The sequence below is a fragment of the Arvicanthis niloticus genome, chromosome 27 (genome assembly GCF_011762505.2).
Source record: "Arvicanthis niloticus isolate mArvNil1 chromosome 27, mArvNil1.pat.X, whole genome shotgun sequence".
Taxonomy (NCBI): Eukaryota; Metazoa; Chordata; class Mammalia; order Rodentia; family Muridae; genus Arvicanthis; species Arvicanthis niloticus.
In genome coordinates, this window is record NC_133435.1 from 799,765 (window position 1) to 820,900 (window position 21,136).

At 37.4% G+C, this 21,136-nt stretch overlaps 1 protein-coding gene across 1 annotated transcript; it reads left to right on the plus strand.

Moving 5' to 3' along the window:
* The first annotated feature begins 6,322 nt into the window (after positions 1 to 6,322).
* On the plus strand, positions 6,323 to 14,819 carry LOC143439643 (olfactory receptor 7G2-like). Its single transcript, XM_076925980.1, has 2 exons — positions 6,323 to 6,441; positions 10,246 to 14,819. The coding sequence occupies exons 1-2, from the start codon at positions 6,422 to 6,424 to the stop codon at positions 11,195 to 11,197; spliced, it is 972 nt and encodes a 323-aa protein (XP_076782095.1). The 5' UTR covers positions 6,323 to 6,421; the 3' UTR covers positions 11,198 to 14,819.
* The last annotated feature ends 6,317 nt before the right edge of the window (positions 14,820 to 21,136 follow it).

Below are 21,136 nucleotides of genomic sequence, written 5' to 3' on the forward strand. Positions count from 1 at the left end.
AAAATGTTTTCACTATCCCAGGCTTTGGTTTTTCCATATGAAACTGAGAAACTTTTTCCATGACTGTGAGTACTTTGTTGAAATCTTGATGAGGATTGTGCTGAGTCTGTAGATTGATTTAGTAGGATGGTCATTTTTACTGTTAATCTTACGATTCCATGAGCATGAAAGATCTTTCAATAGTCTGAGGTTTTCTTCAATTTTGTTTTTCATGGATTTGAAGTTCTTGTTGTGCAGATCTTTCACATGATTGGTAAGAGTTACATCAAGATATTTTAAAATATTTGGCTATTGAAAAGAGTGTTGTTTTCCTAATTTCTTTCTCAGCCAATTTATCATTTATATAATGGAAGGCTATAGATTTATTTGAGTTAATTTTATATTCAGCATTTTTGCTTATGTTGTTTATTAGCTGTAGAAGTTCCCTGGTAAATTTTTGGTGTCTCTTATATATTATCATATCACCTTCAAATAGTAATGCCTTAACTTCTCTAATTTGTATCCCCTTGATCTACTTTTGTTGTCTTATTGCTCTACCTAGAAGTTCAGTTACTAACATTGACTAGATACAGAGAGAAATGGCAGCTTTGTCTTGTCCTTGATTTTAGTGGTATTACTTCAAGTACATCTCCAGTTAATTTGATATTGGCTGATGATTTGCTGTATATTTCTTTTAGTATACTTAGGTAGGGGCATTGAATTACTGATCTCTCCAATACTTTTAATGTGAAAAGGTGTATTTGGTCAAATACTTTTTCAACATCTAAAGCATCTAAGATGCTTTTCAACATTTAATGAGATGGTCATGTGGTTTTTTTCTTTGAGTTTGTTTATATAGTTGATTGCATTAATTTTTCTATATTGAACCATCCCTGCATTACTGAAATGTAGCCTTCTTGATCGTGGTGAATGATGGCTTTGATGTGTTTTTTTATTCAGTTTGCCAGAATTTTATTGAGTATTTTTGCAATAGTCATTTAGCTAAATTAGTCTGAAGTTTTATTTCTTTGTTGGGTCTGTTTGCAGTTTAGGTATCAGAGTAACTGTAGCTTCATAGAATGAATTAGGTAATGCAATTTCTGTTTCTATTGTATGGAATAGTTTGAGGAGTGTTTGTATTAGCTCTTCTTTGAAAATATGATAAAATTCTGCACTAAATTCACCTGACCCTAGCTGTTTTTTGGTTGGAAGATTTTTAATGACTTCTTCTATTTTCTTAAGGGATATGGGATTGCTCAGATAGTTTACCTGATATCATGGTACATGGTACCTCATACATAGTATCTGCCTAAAAATTTCTTTTGTAGTTTAATCATCATATTCCTTGAATTTCCTTAGTTTCTATTGTTATGTCTCTCTTTTCATTTTTTTTTAAATTTTGTTAATTTGGATACTGTTTCTGTGTCCTTTAGTTAGTTTACCTATCTTGATGATTCTCTCAAGAACCAGCTTTTGGTTTTGTTGATTCTTTGAATTGTTCTCTTTGCTTCTAACTGGTTGATTTCTGCCCTGAGTTTGATTATTTCCTGCCATTTTTCTCCCATGGGGTGTATTTGCTTCTTTTTGTTCTAGGGGTTCATGTATGCTGTTAAGTTGCTACTTTAGGATCTCTCTAGTTTCTTTACAAGGGTGCTTTGTGCTATAAATTTTTCTCTCAGTGCTGCTTTCATTGTGTCCCATAAATTTGGGTATGTTGTGCTATAGCCGCCTGCAGCCATGGACAAACTGGGTTCACCTGAAAGGGGGGCTGGAAATTAAAAAGGGAGACAGAGAGATGAGAGAAGCATGAAGCCAAGACAGAGTTTTCTGAAAGGCTCAAATTTTAATATTCAACTCTTCTATTTAAAGGGAAAGCTCCACCCACCAAACCTGTAACAAAGGAGAACCCATCCTTTGTTACAGCTGGAGATGTCTCAAGGCAAGTTCAGTGGGCAGTCTATTCTAAGTTTCTGTAGGAGGCTGTTTCTTCAGCCAAGGTGGATAACTCCACCTAGGTCTTATTATTAGGTCTATTATAGTAAACAAGGTGTTTCTGGCCTGCTGGAGGAGAAGGGCACATTGTGCCTTCATTTTTATTTATTTCTAGAAAGTCTTTAGTTTCTCTCTTTATTAACTCTCTGACAACGTTATCATTGAGTAGAGAGTTGTGAGTTTCAATGAGTATGTGGGCTTTCTGTTGTTGTTATTGAAGTCAAGTTCTAGTCCATGGTGATCTGATAGAATGCATGGGATTATTTCAATCTTGTATCAGCTGGGGCTTATTTTGTGACCAATTATATGGTTGATTTTTGGGGAAGGTATTATGAGGTGCTGAAAAAAAGGTATATTATTTTGGTTTAGGGTGAAATGTTCTCTATATATCTGTTAAATCCATTTGGTCCATAACTTCTATTAGCTTCACTGTGTCTCTGTTTAGTTTCTATTTCAATAACCTATCTTCCACTCGTAGTGTGTGAGGTTCAATGTATGTTTTGAGGTCTATTTAAGTTTCTTTTAGAAAAGGTATTTGGGGTGTAGATATTCAGAATTGAGATTTTATCTTGGCAGATGTTTCCTTTGATGAATATGGAGTGTCCTCAATTCATTTGATAATTTTTGGTTGATAGTGTATTTTCTTGGATATTAGGATGGCAACTTCCACTTGTTTCTTGAAAGAATTTGCTTGGAAAACATTTTGTAGACTTTTACTCTGAGGTATTTTCTGTCTTTTTCTTTGAGGTGTGTTTCTTTAAGGCACTGAAGACCCCCAAACTCGGGAGACCCTTACTCAAGTCTCGAGAAATCACAGCCACCCAAAAATCAAGAGACACCTTACCTGGATGCAATCAGCAGAGGTTTATTAGGGAGAGTTGGCCGGCCAAGGTCCAACTGCTTGCCCACAACAGGAGAAGAATTTGACAAAAGACCAGCAAGCTGAGGGGCTTTTTGTAGCACGGGGTGAGGAAAGGGAGGAATTTTCGCGTGGTTACACATGATTGGTTGCTTTGCAATTTTTGAACATCAGCAGGCTGTACCAGTCAGTGGTGGTGGAGGGCAGTTCCTGTAGGCAGAAGCTTATCTAGGTTAGCAGAGCATCTAGTTAGACTTAAATTACAGCTTTCTGGAACACTGGGAAGACCTCAAGTGTGTGTGTGTGTGGGGGGGGGGGGGGTAACCAAGGAAACATAACATAAAAATAGTAGGAAGTACACTTATCTTTTGTAAGGATGTAACCTCGCCCAAACATTTATCTTGTGGTCAGCCAGTTCCTGGGACCACCCAGATGACTTGCATCTTTCTTTGTAATCAGGAATGTGTTTTCCTGCTTTGGGCCTTCCCCACCCACAGTTGGGTTCTCTTCCCTGAAGCTTGAGGAATGTTAATCTAGCAAGTGTCCTCTGGCTCAGGGATAATGTACTCTTCCTGGAATGTATCTCTGGGCAGTGAAGGCCTGAATTCTTACATTCAGTTCCGCTTTCTGAAACCTGCATTCTTTTGCTCACGTCTAGAGGTAAAGAAAAAGCCTGTATATATTTTATAAAATGGTCTTTATAATTTTTCACTCTACAGCATCAAAATTTTCTATCCTGCTTTCACATCAAGTCAGTTAGCTTATGTCTTTTTATTGGAGAATGGAGTCCATTGATGTTGAGAGATATTAAAAACATATGATTGTTAGATCTTGTTATTTTTGTTGTTGGAGGTGGAATTACGTGTGTGATTTATTCTCTCCTTTGGGGTTTGCTGTAAGATGATTAATTTCTTGTTTTTTTCTTTGGCATAGCTATTCTCCTTGTATTGGAATTTTCCTCTTACAATCCTCTGTAGGGCTGGATTAGTAGATATATCTTGTTTAAATTTGGTTTTGTCATAGAATATTTTGATTTCCCCATATTTGGTGATTCATAGTTTGGATAGGATAATAGCCTGGGCTGGCATTTGTGTTCTCTTAGAGTGTAAATGACATATATCCAGTAACGTCTGGCTTTTAGTCTCTATTGAGAAGTCTGGTGTAATTATGATAGATCTGCCTTTATATGTTATTTGGCCTTTTTCCATTACAGCTTTTAATATTCTTTCTTTGTTTTGTACATTTAGTGTTTTGTTTATTATGTGATGGAAGAATTTTCCTCTCTGGTTCAATATATTTGGTAATCTATAAGCTTCTTGTGCTTTTATGGGCATCTCTTTCTTTAGGTTGGAGAAGTTTTCTTCTATGATGTTCTTGAAGTTATTTTCTGGCCCTTTGAGCTAGAAATCTTCACTCTCTTCTATTCCTATTATTCTTAAGTTTGGTCTTTTCATTGTGTCCTGGATTTCCTGGATGTTTTGCTTTACAATTTTATATGCTTTTTATTTTGTTTGATTATTATGTCAATATTTCTATGGTATCTTTATGCCTAAGAGTCTCTCTTCTATCTCTTAGATTCTGTTGGTGATCCTTACATCTGTAGCTCTTAACCTCTTTCCTAGAAATTCCATCCCCATGGGTGCCTCTATTTGTGATTTATTATTTTTTCTACTCCTGTTTTTAGGTCTTGAACTGCTCTGTCCAATTTCCTTACATATTTGATTTTCTTTTCGTGTATTTCTTTGAGAGATTTCTTTGTTTCTTCTACCTGTTTAACTCTGTTTGCCTGTATTTCTTTGAGTTATTGATAGCCTTCTTAAAGGTCTCTGTTATCTTCATGAGATGGAATTTCAAGTCAACATCAGGCTTTTCAGGTTTATTGGGGATTCTATGGCTTGCCATGTAGGGAGAGCTGGGTTCTGATGCTGTCAAAGTATATTGGTTTCTGTTGTTTATGATCTTGCATTTGCCTCCTACCATCTGATTATCTCTGGTGTTAGCTGGTCTGGGTATCTCTGTCTGGAGCCTGCCTCGTGTGTCCCTGGGTTACAGCTGATCTCCTGGGAGATCTGTGGCCCTAGATGTAGCTGGTCTCCTGGGAGACTTGCAGACTGTTGCCCCAGCTGCAGCAGATCTTCTGTGAGCCCTGCAGACTGTATGGTATTCAGAGAGAGGAAGAGAGGCTGATCTGTCCCCACACAGATTCAGATCAGAAGGTAGATGGTGTTTGCACATAGGGAGGAGGACTCCAATGTCTACAGGGCACCTGGAGGGTCCCTACTGCTGTGATTATTTTGGAGGCTACCATAGCTGTTGCCCAGGCAGCAACAGTTCTTCTTGGAGCCCAGTAAACTGTGCAGTATTGTGAAAGTGGGCAAGACACACTGATCTGACCAAACATATGCAGACCAGAAGGGACATAGCATTTGTGAGTAAGGGGGCAGAGTCCCATGTGCATTGGGAACCTGGGGGTCCCTGCTTTTGCACTTATTTGGACAGCTAACCACTTTGTTCCCCTGACTAGAGAAAATCTCCTGGGAGGCTTACAGACTGTAGAGTGTTAAGAAAGAGTTGGAAACAGGCTGAACTGCCCCCAAGCAGTTGTAGGTCAAAAGGAAGAGGGTGTTTATGCATAGGGGAGAGGCGACCCACATCAATTGGGCACCTGGGTATTCCCTACTGCTGAAGTTATTTGGGCTACAGAACAATGACAAAAAAATAAAATAATTCTAAAAAATATTATGGTTTCAATTAATAATGCCATCATGTTAATAATAATAGACATTGAAATAGAAAACAACTCATTGAAAGTACTACTTTTAAAACTTTGAAGGTGTATATGATGGTATATGGCTATTATCCTCCACTTGAAAAGTAGAGGTAAGAAATGAGGACTTCAATTCCATTTTTGGCTACATGAAAAGTGAAAGGCTAGGTTACAAAGGATTTTTCACAAAGATACAAATAAAATACAAAAAGTAAAAACTATAATACAAATAACTTTATGGTATTTTCTAAAGTCAGCACTGAACAATGAAAATGAAAAAGAATTTTCAGAGAAAGATTTTTTTTTCTCAGATATAGCTCATTGATGGCAAACAGCTGTTATTTATAATTATATCTCTGGTACCCACATACATAGGCCACGTTATGTTTGTAAAATAGAAATAAAATTTTCTGATATCTTTACATGTGTAATGACCATTTGGTGACAATTAAGAAATATTTTCATGTACTAGTGAGATAATGCATGTCAGGCATGCAAGGTATTTGAAATAGTTATTAGTTGAAATTATACAAAATGTCGTATAATATAATGAAACCTGTAGGAGCTGAGATACAGGCTTTTTGAACTTATTTTATTAATGGTCTTTAAGGACATGTGCTTAGGGGATCAGAAACAAAGTAATGTAATGGGTCTAATGAGGACATTTGGAAATTTGATCCCTGGAGATGAAGAGACTATAGAATTCAGCCTGTGGAAGCCTCCTGACACACACCAGCCACAGTCAGAAACAGATACCTATGAGTCCTCCTAGAAAGGAGCCTACCTGACAAAGGAGAAAGGACTCAGACAATCTACCTTTTATTATGAGAACTTTAATATCCAAGTAAGTCAATATGTGTATTCTTCTTTGACATCCACGGGTCATCTAAAGTCCTTAAACTTTAGATAGTGAAGTTAAGAGTAATTCATCATCTCTTATCCACTTATGTTTAAATTCGTGTTAATTTATATATGTTAATTGTATCTTAGACCATAATTCTCAAACGTATTTTTCTACTCTTGAATACATCTCTGTTTACAATGCAAAATCTACAACTATTCTATTACTGTCTAATGTCCTCCTATCCCCAAAGAATTATTTATTTTTGATGACTGTATGATGACTTATGTTCCTGGCAGGAAACAAAAACAAAACTTGTACAAAATGGCAGTGTGAGAATAATAAACACTTAGCATTGAGATAGGTCATTTTATTTTACTCATTTCTTGTTACAAAATAGTTTCATTGTTTCTGTTCCAGATTAATTTAAATATAATTAACACCTTTCATTTTCAACTCATAAGGTATGGATCAATTATATGCATAAATTTCCTACTATACAGGTATTTTTCTCCTATCAATGATTTTCCTCACTCACAAAGTATGAACTTGACTATAGATTACATTGAGAATTTATATGTCACATGTTAATTTATGTAGTATATCTTGTAAACTCTTCACCTTGCCATAAAGCTATCATCCACAGTCTTAGAGTGAACATGTATTGCCTTAGCCCAGTGTTTGTCATATAAATAAAATGTGTGATTAATAAAACATTTAACTATTATCTAGAAGATTCATGTTTCCTAATGACTATAGAACTTACATACTTAAATTTCTTTCTTAAAGGTCTTTAATGTTCATTTTATTCCATCCTTTATCTTGATTTTTTTTCTTAAAACTGAAAAGCTGTGTATTCCCTTCTCTTATGGGAAGATTTTCACATAGCTTAACAGATAATCTGATAGTAACATTCCTAAAAAATTAACTTTCAATAATCATGAGTTGCCTTTCTGTGGCAGAGTGTCATGAGAACGATTATATATATATTCAATCTTTCATTAGTTCTACCAGGAAGAAAGTATTATTGAACCTAATTTAGTTACTGTAAGGAGACTATCTTATAAATGGAAAGGCTATAGATTTTCCAAGTAAAAACTTTAAAATCATGAACATAACTTGGAGAACTTGGCTATCATCCAAAACTACTAATTATGTATGCTTCAGATACATAAACCAACATTGATTAAAAAGTTAACTGCACAATCATATGATTAAAGTTATAATCCTGACTCTTCCAATCAGTGTCTATATTTTTCATGTTAACAAGTAAATTTTAGATTTCCTAAAGACATCATTGGGTAAGTGGGGTGAATACCTGAAAGAATAATTTGACATAATGCCATCATGTCTGATAAGCAAGCCAATATATGATAAATATTTTATATTTAGGTATTCATAACTTTTTAAAAGTATTTCTTCTTTTTAATTTATTTTTATTGGATATTTTATTTACATTTCAGATGCCATCCCCTTTTCCCATTTCCCCTCCCTAGAAAACCCCTATCCCATACCCCCTTCTCCTTTTTGCTTTTATACATTTTTTTAAGTGTTAACCAAAGGCTTTATAAATTTGGTAATGCTCAATATCAATCAGAAGTGTAACCTAATACCCAACCTAGATATATCAACTATCTTTGACTGGCGGAGACATGTGAACATCTGCCTCCCTGACTGGCCCTCCTCCCTCTTTCTCTCTCAACCTAGCTCCTCTTCTCCTTCTCTTCCTCCTTTCCATACTCCTCCTCTCCATACTCCTCCCACCTTAGCTCCTCCTACATATCACCCTTCCTCTTAAAATAAAACTTTTCTCTCAAAATACAGTTAAAGCATAACTATACCAATTTATGCCAGTAAGGTGCAAGATAGACCTAATACTCAGTCCATTATTTTGTTGACTAAGCAGAACCTCTGTCATCTCTCCTAAATAAAAGACTTAGCTCTGATCTTGGCTTTTTTTTTCTTGGCTTTAGAATGAATGTCAGCTGAAAACAATCCTCTCAAATATTTTCTCTCAAAGTAAATAGCGAGGATTGGCTATGAGACTATAAGTTTTCAACCCCATCAGAAATCCAGAATGACTGAGTTAACTGAAAGTATGGGAAGCACAAAGCATAGCTTCTAAAACATAGCCAATTTATAGAGACCAATGAACACCTGGACAGTCCCTATACTACAGAATGTTGGAGCATCTGATCTTCAGCCTTCTTGCCCAGGATCATCTGATAGACCTTAGTGATGCAGAATTCTTAAGGGCTGATTACTCTGTCTAGGCACATATAATCAGTCGACTATTCTGCAAGTGTGTCCTTTTCTGGACAGTAATTTGTCTGTAGATAGAAAAAGGCAATTCTTGCCTAGTGGCTGTCTCACCACAATTAGAATAACTCCAAAGATGCTCAATTTTTTTCTTAGAATCCAAGACAGGAAGCTGTCAGGAGCAGACTGGTCTCTAATGAAAATGAGCATTAATACAGAAATGTTTGTAACATCAATTCTCTGGATTTATGAGGTTTTGAAAACCAACTATTTATGTAAGGCAATCTGGACTGCTGTCTGTTAACTCCTCTCAGCTATTTCTAAAAAAGATAGAGAAAACACTCTAACAATAAACTCAAAGACATGAATTAGCTATAGGCCCTTAACTCACAGGCTAACCATCTCAAATAACTTTAAAAAGTTAAAGAAGGACTGGGTCTAAGCCTTGTATTCCTAAATGTGTTATACAGGCACAATGCCTATGATAGTAACAATATTCATCTCACTTTTATATTAATTAGAAGCTCGTACCAATGAAAACCATAAATTTGAAATCAAAGTAAATTTTGTACCATTTAAGAAATTATAACTTCATCTTAATAACAATTATACATATTTCTACCAGTAGGTTATGGCTATGCAATAAATCCTAGCTAATCCTCCCTGTTCCACCAAAACCACTACTTTCCCCTAGAAAGACAGCTCAATATTAACCACCTCAGTCTCAAAGCCCAGGGAATAGGGGTGCTGACTCTTCATTAATTTCTTCAAGCTGATTATGGATGTTGAGATACTAGAAGAGGGGTTGGGGGAAGAGTAAATTGATAAGCCTCTGACACTGTGTCTTCACTGCATCCAGCTAGAATTCCAGGACATCAGAGGTTTGAGAAGGTCTGCTCAGCTTGCCTGATGAGTAGATATACCAAGGCTATGTATTCTGCAATATACAATTCTCAAAACAAATTTTAGTATCAAGATAATTGTTTGTTTGAATTCTGGAATCTAGTCTTCTGGCAGCTTGCCTCTGTCATGTCTAATCCATATAATTCTGGGAGTTCCTATGAGGGTGTGCTCCCACCATCCTTCCATTTTCGCCTTCCTGCTCTCAAATTTCCCAACATTATTCATAACTTTTTACTTTTCTTTTTCATACTATAATTATTGGATATTTCTTATTTAAAATCCATATCATTCTAAGATGTTTAAACTGTGTGCTCAGAACAATTAAAAAACAAGGTAATGTACAAAAATTATTAAATTATATAAAAACAAGCGTAAAGTAGATTATAGAGGGAGAGACTAACAGAAGAAACATAACAAAAATTTACCAGACATTAAAACTCAGATGAAAAAGATGTTTTTATAAATTCATGCTTCCTCATGATTCATTTTACATCAAAACCACCTGGAGTATGATTTAAAATGTAAGATAAAAACCATAATATTAACAGTTTGTCAGGAATATAACAGAATGGACATATATTTCTAACATTATTATAAATGCTACTCTTCACCATTACATTTGATTTTTCTCAATATTTCCACCAGATTGACCAGTAAAATGGAATCTAAAAACCAAACAGATGTTTCAGGATTCTTTCTCATGGGAATAACAGATGATCCAGCACTGAAGCCATTCATCTTCAGCATGTTTACCTTCATGTACTTGATCACACTGTTGGGAAATTTACTCATCATTCTGACTGTCAGTACTGATTCCCATCTCCACACACCCATGTACATATTTCTCTCTAATCTATCATTTAATGACATCTGCTTAAGCACAACCATAATTCCAAAGACTTTGGTAAACATTCATGAACAGGATCAGAGCATTACATATACTGGCTGTCTTACACAAATTTGCTTTACCTTGCTTTTTTGTAGTTTTGAAAGTTGTCTTCTTTCAGTAATGGCATATGACCGTTATGTTGCCATATGTCATCCCCTGAACTACACAGTGATCATGAATCCTCAAACCTGTGGTTTGCTAATTCTATTATCTCTAATCATTAGTCTTGTGAACAGTGGATTACTTGGTCTGACAGTGTTGTGGCTGTCCTTCTGCACAAATGTAGAAATACCCTTATTTTTCTGTGAACTTGCTCAAGTCATCAAGCTAGCTTGTTCTGACACCCTGGTCAATTATATTCTGATATATCTTGCAACAATCATACTTAATGGAATTCCAATCTCAGGAATAATTTTCTCTTATACTCAAATTGCATCTTCTGTTTTGAGAATGTCCTCAGTGAAAGGAAAGTATAAAGCAATTTCTACCTGTGGTTCTCACCTTTCAGTGGTTTCCTTGTTCTATGGTACAGCATTGGGTGTTTATATCAGCTCTGCATTTACTACCTCTGTCACAAATACTGCATTTGCTTATGTGATGTGTACATTAGTCCCTCAAATGTTGAATCCCTTTATATATAGCTTGAGGAACAGAGACATGGAGATAGCCTTGAGGAAACATATCAGTAGGGCAGTGTGTTTACTCTGATGTGACATTTGCTGTGGACTTGTATTTCTGGACTAAACCAAGGGAAAAGGATTCTTAATGAAAACAAATATCCATCTTTTTATTATTATAATCTTTTAAAATTCACAATTAACTTATAATTTAAAACTATATTCTGTTGTTTTTTTTCTTTTATAGAGCTCTTTAAATGTCTCATGATTAAATAATTACTTTGATTATCTGAGAGCAATTTGATTGGTTATGTCATAGAATAAAATTTTTGCTTAAGGGTCATAGTTTTAGCAATTTGTAGCATAGATTAATACAAAAAGATAAATGTATTGGCAAATAGCAATGATACAAACTTAAAGGGTAATTTGGCATTGAAAATATTTTCATAAAATATATTATATTAATTTACACATAATCTTAATATTTGACACCTAAAACTTGCTTTTGTTTTAAAATGTCAAATATTTATTGTAAAAACTACAATTAATTGTTACCAGCTTCTATAATACTATTTTATGGAACAGTAGATAACTCTCCCATAAACTGCACACAAAATTAACCTAAATTTTTCTTCATGTGATTTGTAGGTATAGATTATTTGTCTTGATAATACTTGTATTTTGTTTAAGAAAATTTAAAAATAGATTACATTTTTTTTTCTGAAATTGTCAAGCACATTTTGATTGTTTTTTTTTTTGTCGTTGTTGTTCCATTTTTCACTGAATTCTGGATAGATAGGTATTCTTCTTTGATTGTTTGCATTCTAAATGTTGCCATTGGTTATTCTTCTTTTGACAAAGTGACATTAAGGCGTGCTTAGTTCTATTGTGCCCCACAGATTAAAAACAGTTTTACAAAGTTACCTACTTACACAGTCTTTCAGTATAGTATCCAGTAACTGGCATTATTCCCCAGAGACATTTTTAGACATATCCTAAGTTGGTGCAACAATGATATACAAAGAAGTGGGACTGTTTACCTTTAAGGCAAAAGAAATTAAAAATGAAGAGTACACGTTTAACCTCCTAGAAGATATCTGTGTCCCCAAGTTATGCCTACCCTTGGTATTTGTACAATGACAGGACCAAATAAAGAGCCAACATTGAGTGAATTTGAAGTACCAATTGACAGATGAGGCACCCAAACAGACTGCCCTGTGTGAATACGTATCCCCATAGTCTCCAATCATTATCTTTACAGAATTTGTGTTTTATCTTCCTGATATTCCCAGAGTTCCCACATATAACCAAAAAGAAAAAGAACAACTGATAAAGAGGCTAATGAAAATCCAGAGGTCTGACTGATTTCCACAGATAGGAAACTAGTAATTCCATAGATGACAGATAATATGATCAGACCACAAGCTTATGATTCAATCCATCTGGGAAAAGCTTCCCTACTAGAATTATTACAAAAATATGTGTTGGTATCAACATTAGCTACACTGTTCAAACAAGCTAGCAAAGCCAGTTTGGAGTATGCTTGGAACAGCCACAAGTAGGAGCCCAAAAATCCCATGCTGATATTGAAACATGGATTCTATCCATCTATAAGTGGACATTCAACCCAGAAGAGGGTACTGATACTGATTGGTTATGGTGTGCACTTTTCAGAATGGGTAGTACTACAGTACAGACAATTGACTTAGAACTTGTACACATGGTGCTATCCCAATCCTTAAGCCAGGTGAAAAAAATTAAGACTTTAAAAATGGTACTGCCCAAATATTGTCCTGAAGCAGAATTTCATTGGCCAGAATTTTCCTGCTTGTATTGTTTAGAGTATGTTTTATATTCTATAATTATGGTTACTATTTTTTGAGATCATCTTTAGCCACCCATTTCCATATTTTTCAAAAAAAAGTCAATATATATCCTAGACTCTAGAATCTGAAATATGGATACATCTGTGTACAGTGTTTCTTGAAAAAGCTAGCTGACACTGCACAGAAATTTGACCAATCTATACCAGTCGTTCAGCACTTAAGGTTGCAGTTAGAGAATATATCACATCCACACTATGGGCCCAAGCTAAGAGTAGACATAGAGAATTTGTCTAGAGCTGCCTCTGGATGTTCCCATTCTCAAATGAGCTAAAAATGAGGAAAAAAATCTCAGCTTCTATCAAGTCTCCTGATGTTCTTCAAGATTCTGCTGATACATATCAAAGCTATTCCTCATGTAGCTTCTTCAATTAGGTTAATTAAATTTTCCTAACTTAAAGAAATTGATGGCTATAAACATACAAGAAACTTACAGAACAGCAAATATATTAAACCAAAAAATAAAATCTTTTACCATATAAAATTAAAACGATAAATGCCCTTCCAGTCTACACTTCCACCTATATCTATAGCAGATAAGTGTACTGGTCGTCCCCCACCATACACCTCCTACACCACAGCCAGCCTGTATCTCAGGAGGTCTGCCATAACAAGAGACACAAGATGACTACTCTAACTAGGGACAGAGGAGGCCTGCCCTAACCAGTGATACCAGTGCCTGCATCAGAAGAGGCCTGCTCTAATACAGGTCACACAGCTCTACCTGAATCCATATAGGCCAGCTCTTATCCAGGACACCTGTGTCAGTTAACACTAGAGATAATGAAATGGTGAAAAGCAGATACAGGAATATAAGCAATAGAATCTAATATAACTTGGTACCATCAGAACACATTTCTTCTACCACAGCAAGTCCTGGATACCTCATCACACCTGAAGAGCAAGATTCTGGCCTAAAGTCCCATCTCATGAATATTATAGAGGCCTTTAAGGATGATATAAATAACTTCCTTAAAGAAATACAGGAAAACACAGGCAAATGGGTAGAAACCCTTAAAGAGGAAACAAATAAATCTTTTAAAGAAATACAGGAAAATACAATCAAACAGGTGAAGAATTGACCAACATGGTCCAAGACCTAAAAATGAAATTGGAAACAATAAAGAAATCACAAATGGAGGAAATCCAGAAGATGCAAAATCTAAGGAAGTGATCAGGAACTACAGACACAAACATCACCAATAGAATACAACAGATGGAAGAGTAAATCTCAGGCATAGTAGATACCATAGAAGATATCAAAACATCAGTCAAAAAATGCAAAGTATAAAAATTTTCTAACCCAAAATTTGGGACACTAGAAAAAAGACCAAACATAAGCATAATAAAAATAGAAAATGGTGAAGATTTTTTGGGAACCAACTTTTAGCAGAAAGCGGCTATCAGCTTTGCAGCCATCTTGAGCCATATACCCTGATAAGAGATGTGATTACAATAGCCTACAACAGCTGAGCACACTCTGATAACATCTTGCTTTAGATACCCAGGATTTTCCCCTGGGTGTGTGAGATTAAAGGTGTGTGAGATTAAAGGTGTGTGACTTAAGAGTGTGAATTAGAAATCAGATTTAGAGACAAGACCTAAAGGCATGATTAAAGGTGTGACTTAGAGGTATGGCTTAGAAGTGAGACATATAAAAGGCAGAGACAGACAGAAGAATTGAGTATAACTAGGAACTAGATTGAGTACAACTAGGAACTAGATTGAATACAGCTAGGAACTAGGAGGAGTACAACTAGGAACTAGGAACTCAAGACTTGGGACTTGGACTAGGAAGAGAGACTGAAGAATAAACGGGATTGAATCACACTCTGTCTGGGCTCTATTCTTCAAGTTCGTCCTCACTCTCTCGCTCACTAGACCCTGACCTGCAGACCAGAGCAGCAGCTTGGGCCGGGATACAGTGGCCGCCAAGCAGAGTGGAGAGGGCCTCAACATCTTAGGCAGCCCAAAGTGGGGCAGCCTAGGCCCCAACATTTCTGGCCCCCAAGTGTGGGCCAGCTTGGTTCCCAACAAAGATTCCCACCTCAAAGAGGAAAAAAAAACCTTCAACAAAAATCACAGGAGAAAACTTCCTTAACCTAAAGAAAGAGATGGCCATAAACATACACGAAGCCTATAGAGCACCAAATAGATTAGACCAGAAAATCCCCCTGTCACATAATAATCAAAACACTAAATGTACATAACAAAGAAAGATTATTAAAGTCTGTAAGAGAAACAGGAAAAGTAACCTATAAAGGCAGACTTACCAGAATTACACCAGACTTCTCAAGAGTATGTTAAAAGTAAACCTGAAAACTCTAGAACAAAAAGAATCAAACACACCCAAGAGGAGTAGATGGCACAAAATACTCAAACTCAGAGCTGAAATCAATCAATTAGAAACAAGAGAACCTAACAAAGAATCAACAAAACCAGGAGCTGGATCTTTGAGAAAACTGGTAAGATAGATCAGCCTTAGCCAAACTAAGTAAATGACACAGAAACAGTATCAAACTTAACAAAATCAGAAATGAAAAGGGAAATATGACAACAGAAACTGAGGAAATTCAAAAAAGTCATGAAGCATTACAACAAAAGCCTATACAAAGCAAAACTGAAAAATCTAGATGAAATGGATGACTTTTTAGACAGATACCATGCACCAGTGTTAAATCAACAGCAGGTAAATGCTTTGAACAGTCCCATAACCCCTAAGGAAATAGAGACAGTCATTTAAAGTCAGGTGACAGCAGATGCTGGAGAGGATGTGGAGAAAAAGAAACACTCCTCCATTATTGGTGATATTGCAAACTGGTACAACCACTCTGGAAATCAGTCTGGTAGTTCCTCAGAATATTGGACATAGTACTACCTGAGGACCTGGCTATACAACTCCAGGACATGTATCCAAAAGATGTCCCATCATATAACAAGGAAACGTGCTCCACTATGTTCATAGTAGCCTTATTTATAATAGCCAGAAGCTGGAACAATCCAGAAGTCCCTCAACAGAGGAATGAATACAGAAAATGCAAATTAAATTAACAATAATGAATTCATGAAATTCACAGGCAAATGGGTAGAACTATAGAATATCATCCTGAGTGAGGTAACCCAATCACAAAAGAACACACATGATATGTACTCACTGGTAAATGGATATTAGGCAAAATGTTCTGAATGCCTACTATACAACTCACATACCATATAAAGTTCAAATAGGAAGGCCAAAGGGTGGATATGTCAGTCCTCCTTTGAAGGGAGGTAGAGGGTGGGAGGGACTTGGGAGGAACAGAGAAAGGAGAAAGGAAAAGGGGGCCAGGATTCAGGTATGGGAGGAGACAGGGGTGATATACAGAGAGTCAGAAAATTGATCAGAGGTATGTGGCAATGAGGAATGGAGAACTGGAGGTACTCACCAGAAAATTCCAGATGCCAGGAAAGCAAGATACAGGACCCAGTGGAGATCACATTAGCTGAAATACCCAGAAAAGGAGTGAGAGAACCTATAGAGACAATATCCAAAGGTGAGGCAAGACCCTTGGTTGAAATTTTAACCCAGAATTGCTTTTGTCTAAAGGAAATATGGGGACAAAGAATGGAGCAGAGAGTGAAGGAAAGGCTATCCAGAGACTTCCCCACCTGAGGGTCCATCTCATATGCAGACACAAAACCCAGACACTATTGCTGATGCCGAGAAGTGCCAGCTGACAGGAACCTGATATAGCTGTCCCCTGAGAGGCTCTGCCAGAACCTGAAAAATACATATGTAGATGCTTGGAGCTAACAATTGGACTGAGCATGGGGACCCCAACAGAGGATTAGGGAAAGAACTAAAAAAGCTGAAGGAGTTTGCAACCCCATAGGAAGAACAATAATATCAACCAACCAGATTCTCCAGAGCTTCCAGGGACCAAACCACCAGCCAAAGAGTACACATGGTGGGACCCATGGCTCCAGCTGCATATGTAGCAGAGGATGGTCTTATCTGGCATCAATAAGAGAGGAGGGTCTTGATCCTGTGAAGGCTTGATGCCCCAGTGTAGGGGAATGTTAGAGTGGTGAAGGAGGAGCAGGAGAGTGGGTAGGGTAGCACCCTCATAGAATCAAGGGGAGTGAGGATGGGATATGGGTTTTTAAGAGGAGAAACTGGGAAAAGGAATAACATTTGAAATGTAAATAAATAAACTATCCAATAAAAAAAGTCTCCCAACAAAAATAGCCCAAGCCCAAATAGATTTAGTACAGAATACTACTAGACCTTCAAAAAAGAGCTAATACCAATACTCCTCAACAATTACACAAAATAGAAAGTGAAGAAAAACCACCTAATTCATTCTATGAAGGCAGTTATTCTGATACCAAAACACAAAGATCCACAAAACCACACAAAGATCCAACAAATAAAAAGAACTTCTGAGCCAAGTTTGCTATGAATATTGATGCAAAAATATTCAATAAAATTCTTGAAAACTGAATCCAAGACCACACCAAAAGTAGCATTCACCACAATCCTGTAGACTTCATCCCAGTAATGCATGGATAGTTCAATATATGAAAATTTATCAGTGTAATCCACTATAGTAACAAACACAAAGAAAAATGTCACATGATCATCTCATTAGATGCTGAAAGTCTTTGACCAAATACAACACTACTCAATGCTAAAAGTCTTGGAGGGATCAGGAAATCATGGCACATACCTACACATAATAAAAGCAATGTTTAGCAAAACAACACCCATCAACAAATTAAATGCAGAGAAATTTGAAGTAATCACACTAAAATCAGGGACAAGACAAAGCTATCCACTCTCCTATTTATTCAATATAGTCCTTGAAGCTCTAATCAGAGTAATAAGACAAGAGGAGAGCAAGTGTGTTGGGGGTGGACTTTTAGCAGAAAGCAGCTATCAGCTTTGCAGCCATCTTGAGCCATATACCCTGACATGAGACTTGAATTACAATAGCCTACAACAGCTGAGAACACTCCGATAATCTTGGTTTAGATACCTTGAGATTAAAGGTGTGTGAGATTAAAGGTGTGTGAGATTAAAGGTGTGTGATTTAGAAGTAGAGAGATCAGAGTTAGAGACAAGACCTAAGGGCATGAATAAAGGTGTAACTTAGAGGCATGGCTTAGAAGTAAGACATATAAAATGCAGAGGCAGACAGTAGGATTCAGACATTAGGGAGACTATAGAAGACAGAACCAGACATCAGACTAGAGAGAGAGATTCATACACATCAGAGATTAGGTAGAATCTGCCCTCACCCTCGCTCTTGCTGAAAGCGGACCTGCAGACCGGAGCAGCAGCTTGGGCCTGGATACAGTGGCCGCCCAAATGTGGGTCGGCCCGGGCCTCAACATTTTGCCTGGGCTGCAACATTTATTTTGACTCCCGAACAGGGACTCGAGCTTGGGCCCCAACATTATTTTGGCACCCAACGTGGGGCTAGTGCGGTCCCCAACATTATTTTGGTGCCCGAACATGGGGCAGCAAGAACGAGAGACCCAGTGAAGGACCTTACTGGAAGATGGATCTGTTGATTGTCGCAGGAATCTGCCTCTTTGAGAAAGGTAAAGAAATGGGACAAGAAATTAGTCAACCTGAATCCAACTCTCTGGTTTGCTTTGCTTCGAGAAAGGTAATGAAAATGGGACAAGAAATTAGTCAGCCTGAATTCAGCTCTCTGTTTTGGTTTTGTTGTTTGCTGCTCACATGTGTTAATTTTCTGCTTTTGTTCTTGAATGCTGTCTTTTTTATTCAAAATAAAAGGAAGCATAAGTTAGAATCCAAAATACAACCAAAGGTTGATGACAATTTGTCAGAGCCAGATTGGGCTGACCAAGAGAAAGAGGAAGTCAAATTTTATGATGCTGAAATGCCCCCTCCCTATGCACCTCCACCTCCAAGTGCTCCCCCAATGGAGATGGTGGTTATAGATCCCATAAGGGAGTTACAGGAAAAAATATCTGTTCTTAAACAACAAATAGAGCTAAAAAAAGAGTATCAGGACTTAATTAATCAGCTACAAAAATTAAAGACAGGAAAGATGTCTCAAGAGGTAAACTGTGAAAATCCCCTGGCTCCTTGCATTCCTCAACTAGGAATCCAAAGGCAGTCCCTATCACCTAGCTTAAGATTAGCCACAGATCAGCCAGAGGAGGGAAAGGCTGAGGCTTTCCCTGTATCTGAGACTAGAGACAATCAAGGAGTTGCTTGGAGACATCACACAGGTTTTAATTTTCAAATTATTAAGGAATTAAAAAATGCAGTATCTCAATACGGTGCCACTGCTCTTTTTACTCTTGCAATTTTAGACTCTGCCGCAGAGGAGTGGCTAACTCCTAGTGATTGGAATACGTTAGCGAGAGCAGTTCTTACTGGTGGAGACTATTTAATTTGGAAATCAGAGTATCATGAGAATTGCAAAGAAACAGGTAGGAGAAATATTCAGGCAGGTAATGGTTGGTCCTTTGATGCCTTAGTAGGAGAAGGGCAGTTTGCTTCTAGTGATAACCAGATGCAATATGACCCAGGTTTATTTGCTCAAATTCAAAATGCAGCCATGAAGGCTTGGCGTAAACTTCTGGTAAAGGGAGACCCTGGTGCATCTTTAACAACAGTCAGGCAAGGGCCTGATGAGTGATTTTCTGAATTTGTTCATCGGTTAATGACAACAGCAGGAAGGATTTTTGGTAATGCAGAGGCAGGTGTAGATTATGTGAAACAACTTGCATATGAAAATGCTAATCCTGCCTGCCAAGTGGCCATTACACCTTATAGGAAAAAGACAGACCTTACGGGGTACATCAGACTTTGTTCTGACATAGGTCCCTCTTACCAACAGGGCTTAGCTATGGTGACTGCTATGCAAGAAAAATCAGTAAGAGATTTTTTGGCAAGTAAAGACAGAAAGGCATGTTTTAAATGTGGTAAGCCTGGACACTTTGCAAGAGATTGCAAAGTAGAAAATGAGTTAAGCCAGAGACAGCCCAGAAAACAGCCTGGGCTCTGCCCAATTTGCAAACGTGGAAGGCATTGGGCTAGTCATTGTAGGTCTAAACAAGATGCACAAGGTAATACCCTTTCCCATAATCAGGGAAACGGGAACAGGGGCCAGCTCCAGGCCCTGAACCGACCCAAGCCAAAACAGGCTTATGGAGCAGTCAGTGTCCTACCAGGGAACACCAATCCCTTTCTGAACTTAGTCGAGCAACACCAGGAAGCTCAGGACTAGACCTCAGTTCTGCCACACACACAGTATTAACCCCAGAAATGGGACCTCAGGCCTTACCCACTGAAGTGTTTGGACCGATTTACCCAAATGTGTTTGGCCTGAAAGTGGGAAGAAGCAGTGCTACTATGCAGGAACTACAAATTTTTCCTGGAGTTATAGATAATGATTATCAGGGTGAGATTAAGGTAATGGTACAGGCAATTCAGAACATAGTCACCATTCCTACAGGAAAGAGGATAGCTCAACTATTGTTACTTCCATTGTACCCTACTAATCACAAATATAAGAATCCTAAAAGAGGGGATCAAGGGTTTGGTTCCTCTGATGCATACTGGGTACAGCCTATAGTTAAACAAAAACCTATGATGACAATTTGGCTAGATGAAAAGGCATTTCAAGGCTTGGTTGACACAGGAGCTGATGTGACTATCCTAAAACAAAGTGATTGGCCTGCTACCTGGCCTCTGACCCCAACCTTAACCAATTTAAGGGGTATTGGCCAAAGTCAAAATCCACTACAAAGCTCTAAGGTGCTAACGTGGAAAGATAAAGAAGGAAATACAGGAAATATACAACCCTATGTCATCTCAGGCCTTCCCATTAATCTCTGGGGCAGAGATCTGTTATCCCAGTTGGGATTGATTATGTGCAGCCCTAATGAAATAATCATGGCTCAAATGGTAAACTCTGAGCCTTCCTCAGGCAAAGGATTAGGAAAAGGTGAAAATGGAATTATTCACCCTACTGAGGTTTATGGTAACAATGAAAGAAGAGGCTTGGGGTATTTTTGATGGGGGCTACTGATTCAGCTGCACCCCTAGGACGTTGTGCGGATCCCATCACCTGGAAAGGGGACTCGCCCATCTGGGTAGATCAGTGGTCCCTAACCACCGAAAA

Bases quoted from the DNA above. Each gene is read 5' to 3' on its own strand.
- LOC143439643 (XM_076925980.1), top strand. From the start codon at position 6,422: ATGAGAACTTTAATATCCAA. The intron at 6,442-10,245 runs GTAAGTCAATAT...TATTTCCACCAG, and splicing joins ATGAGAACTTTAATATCCAA to ATTGACCAGTAAAATGGAAT.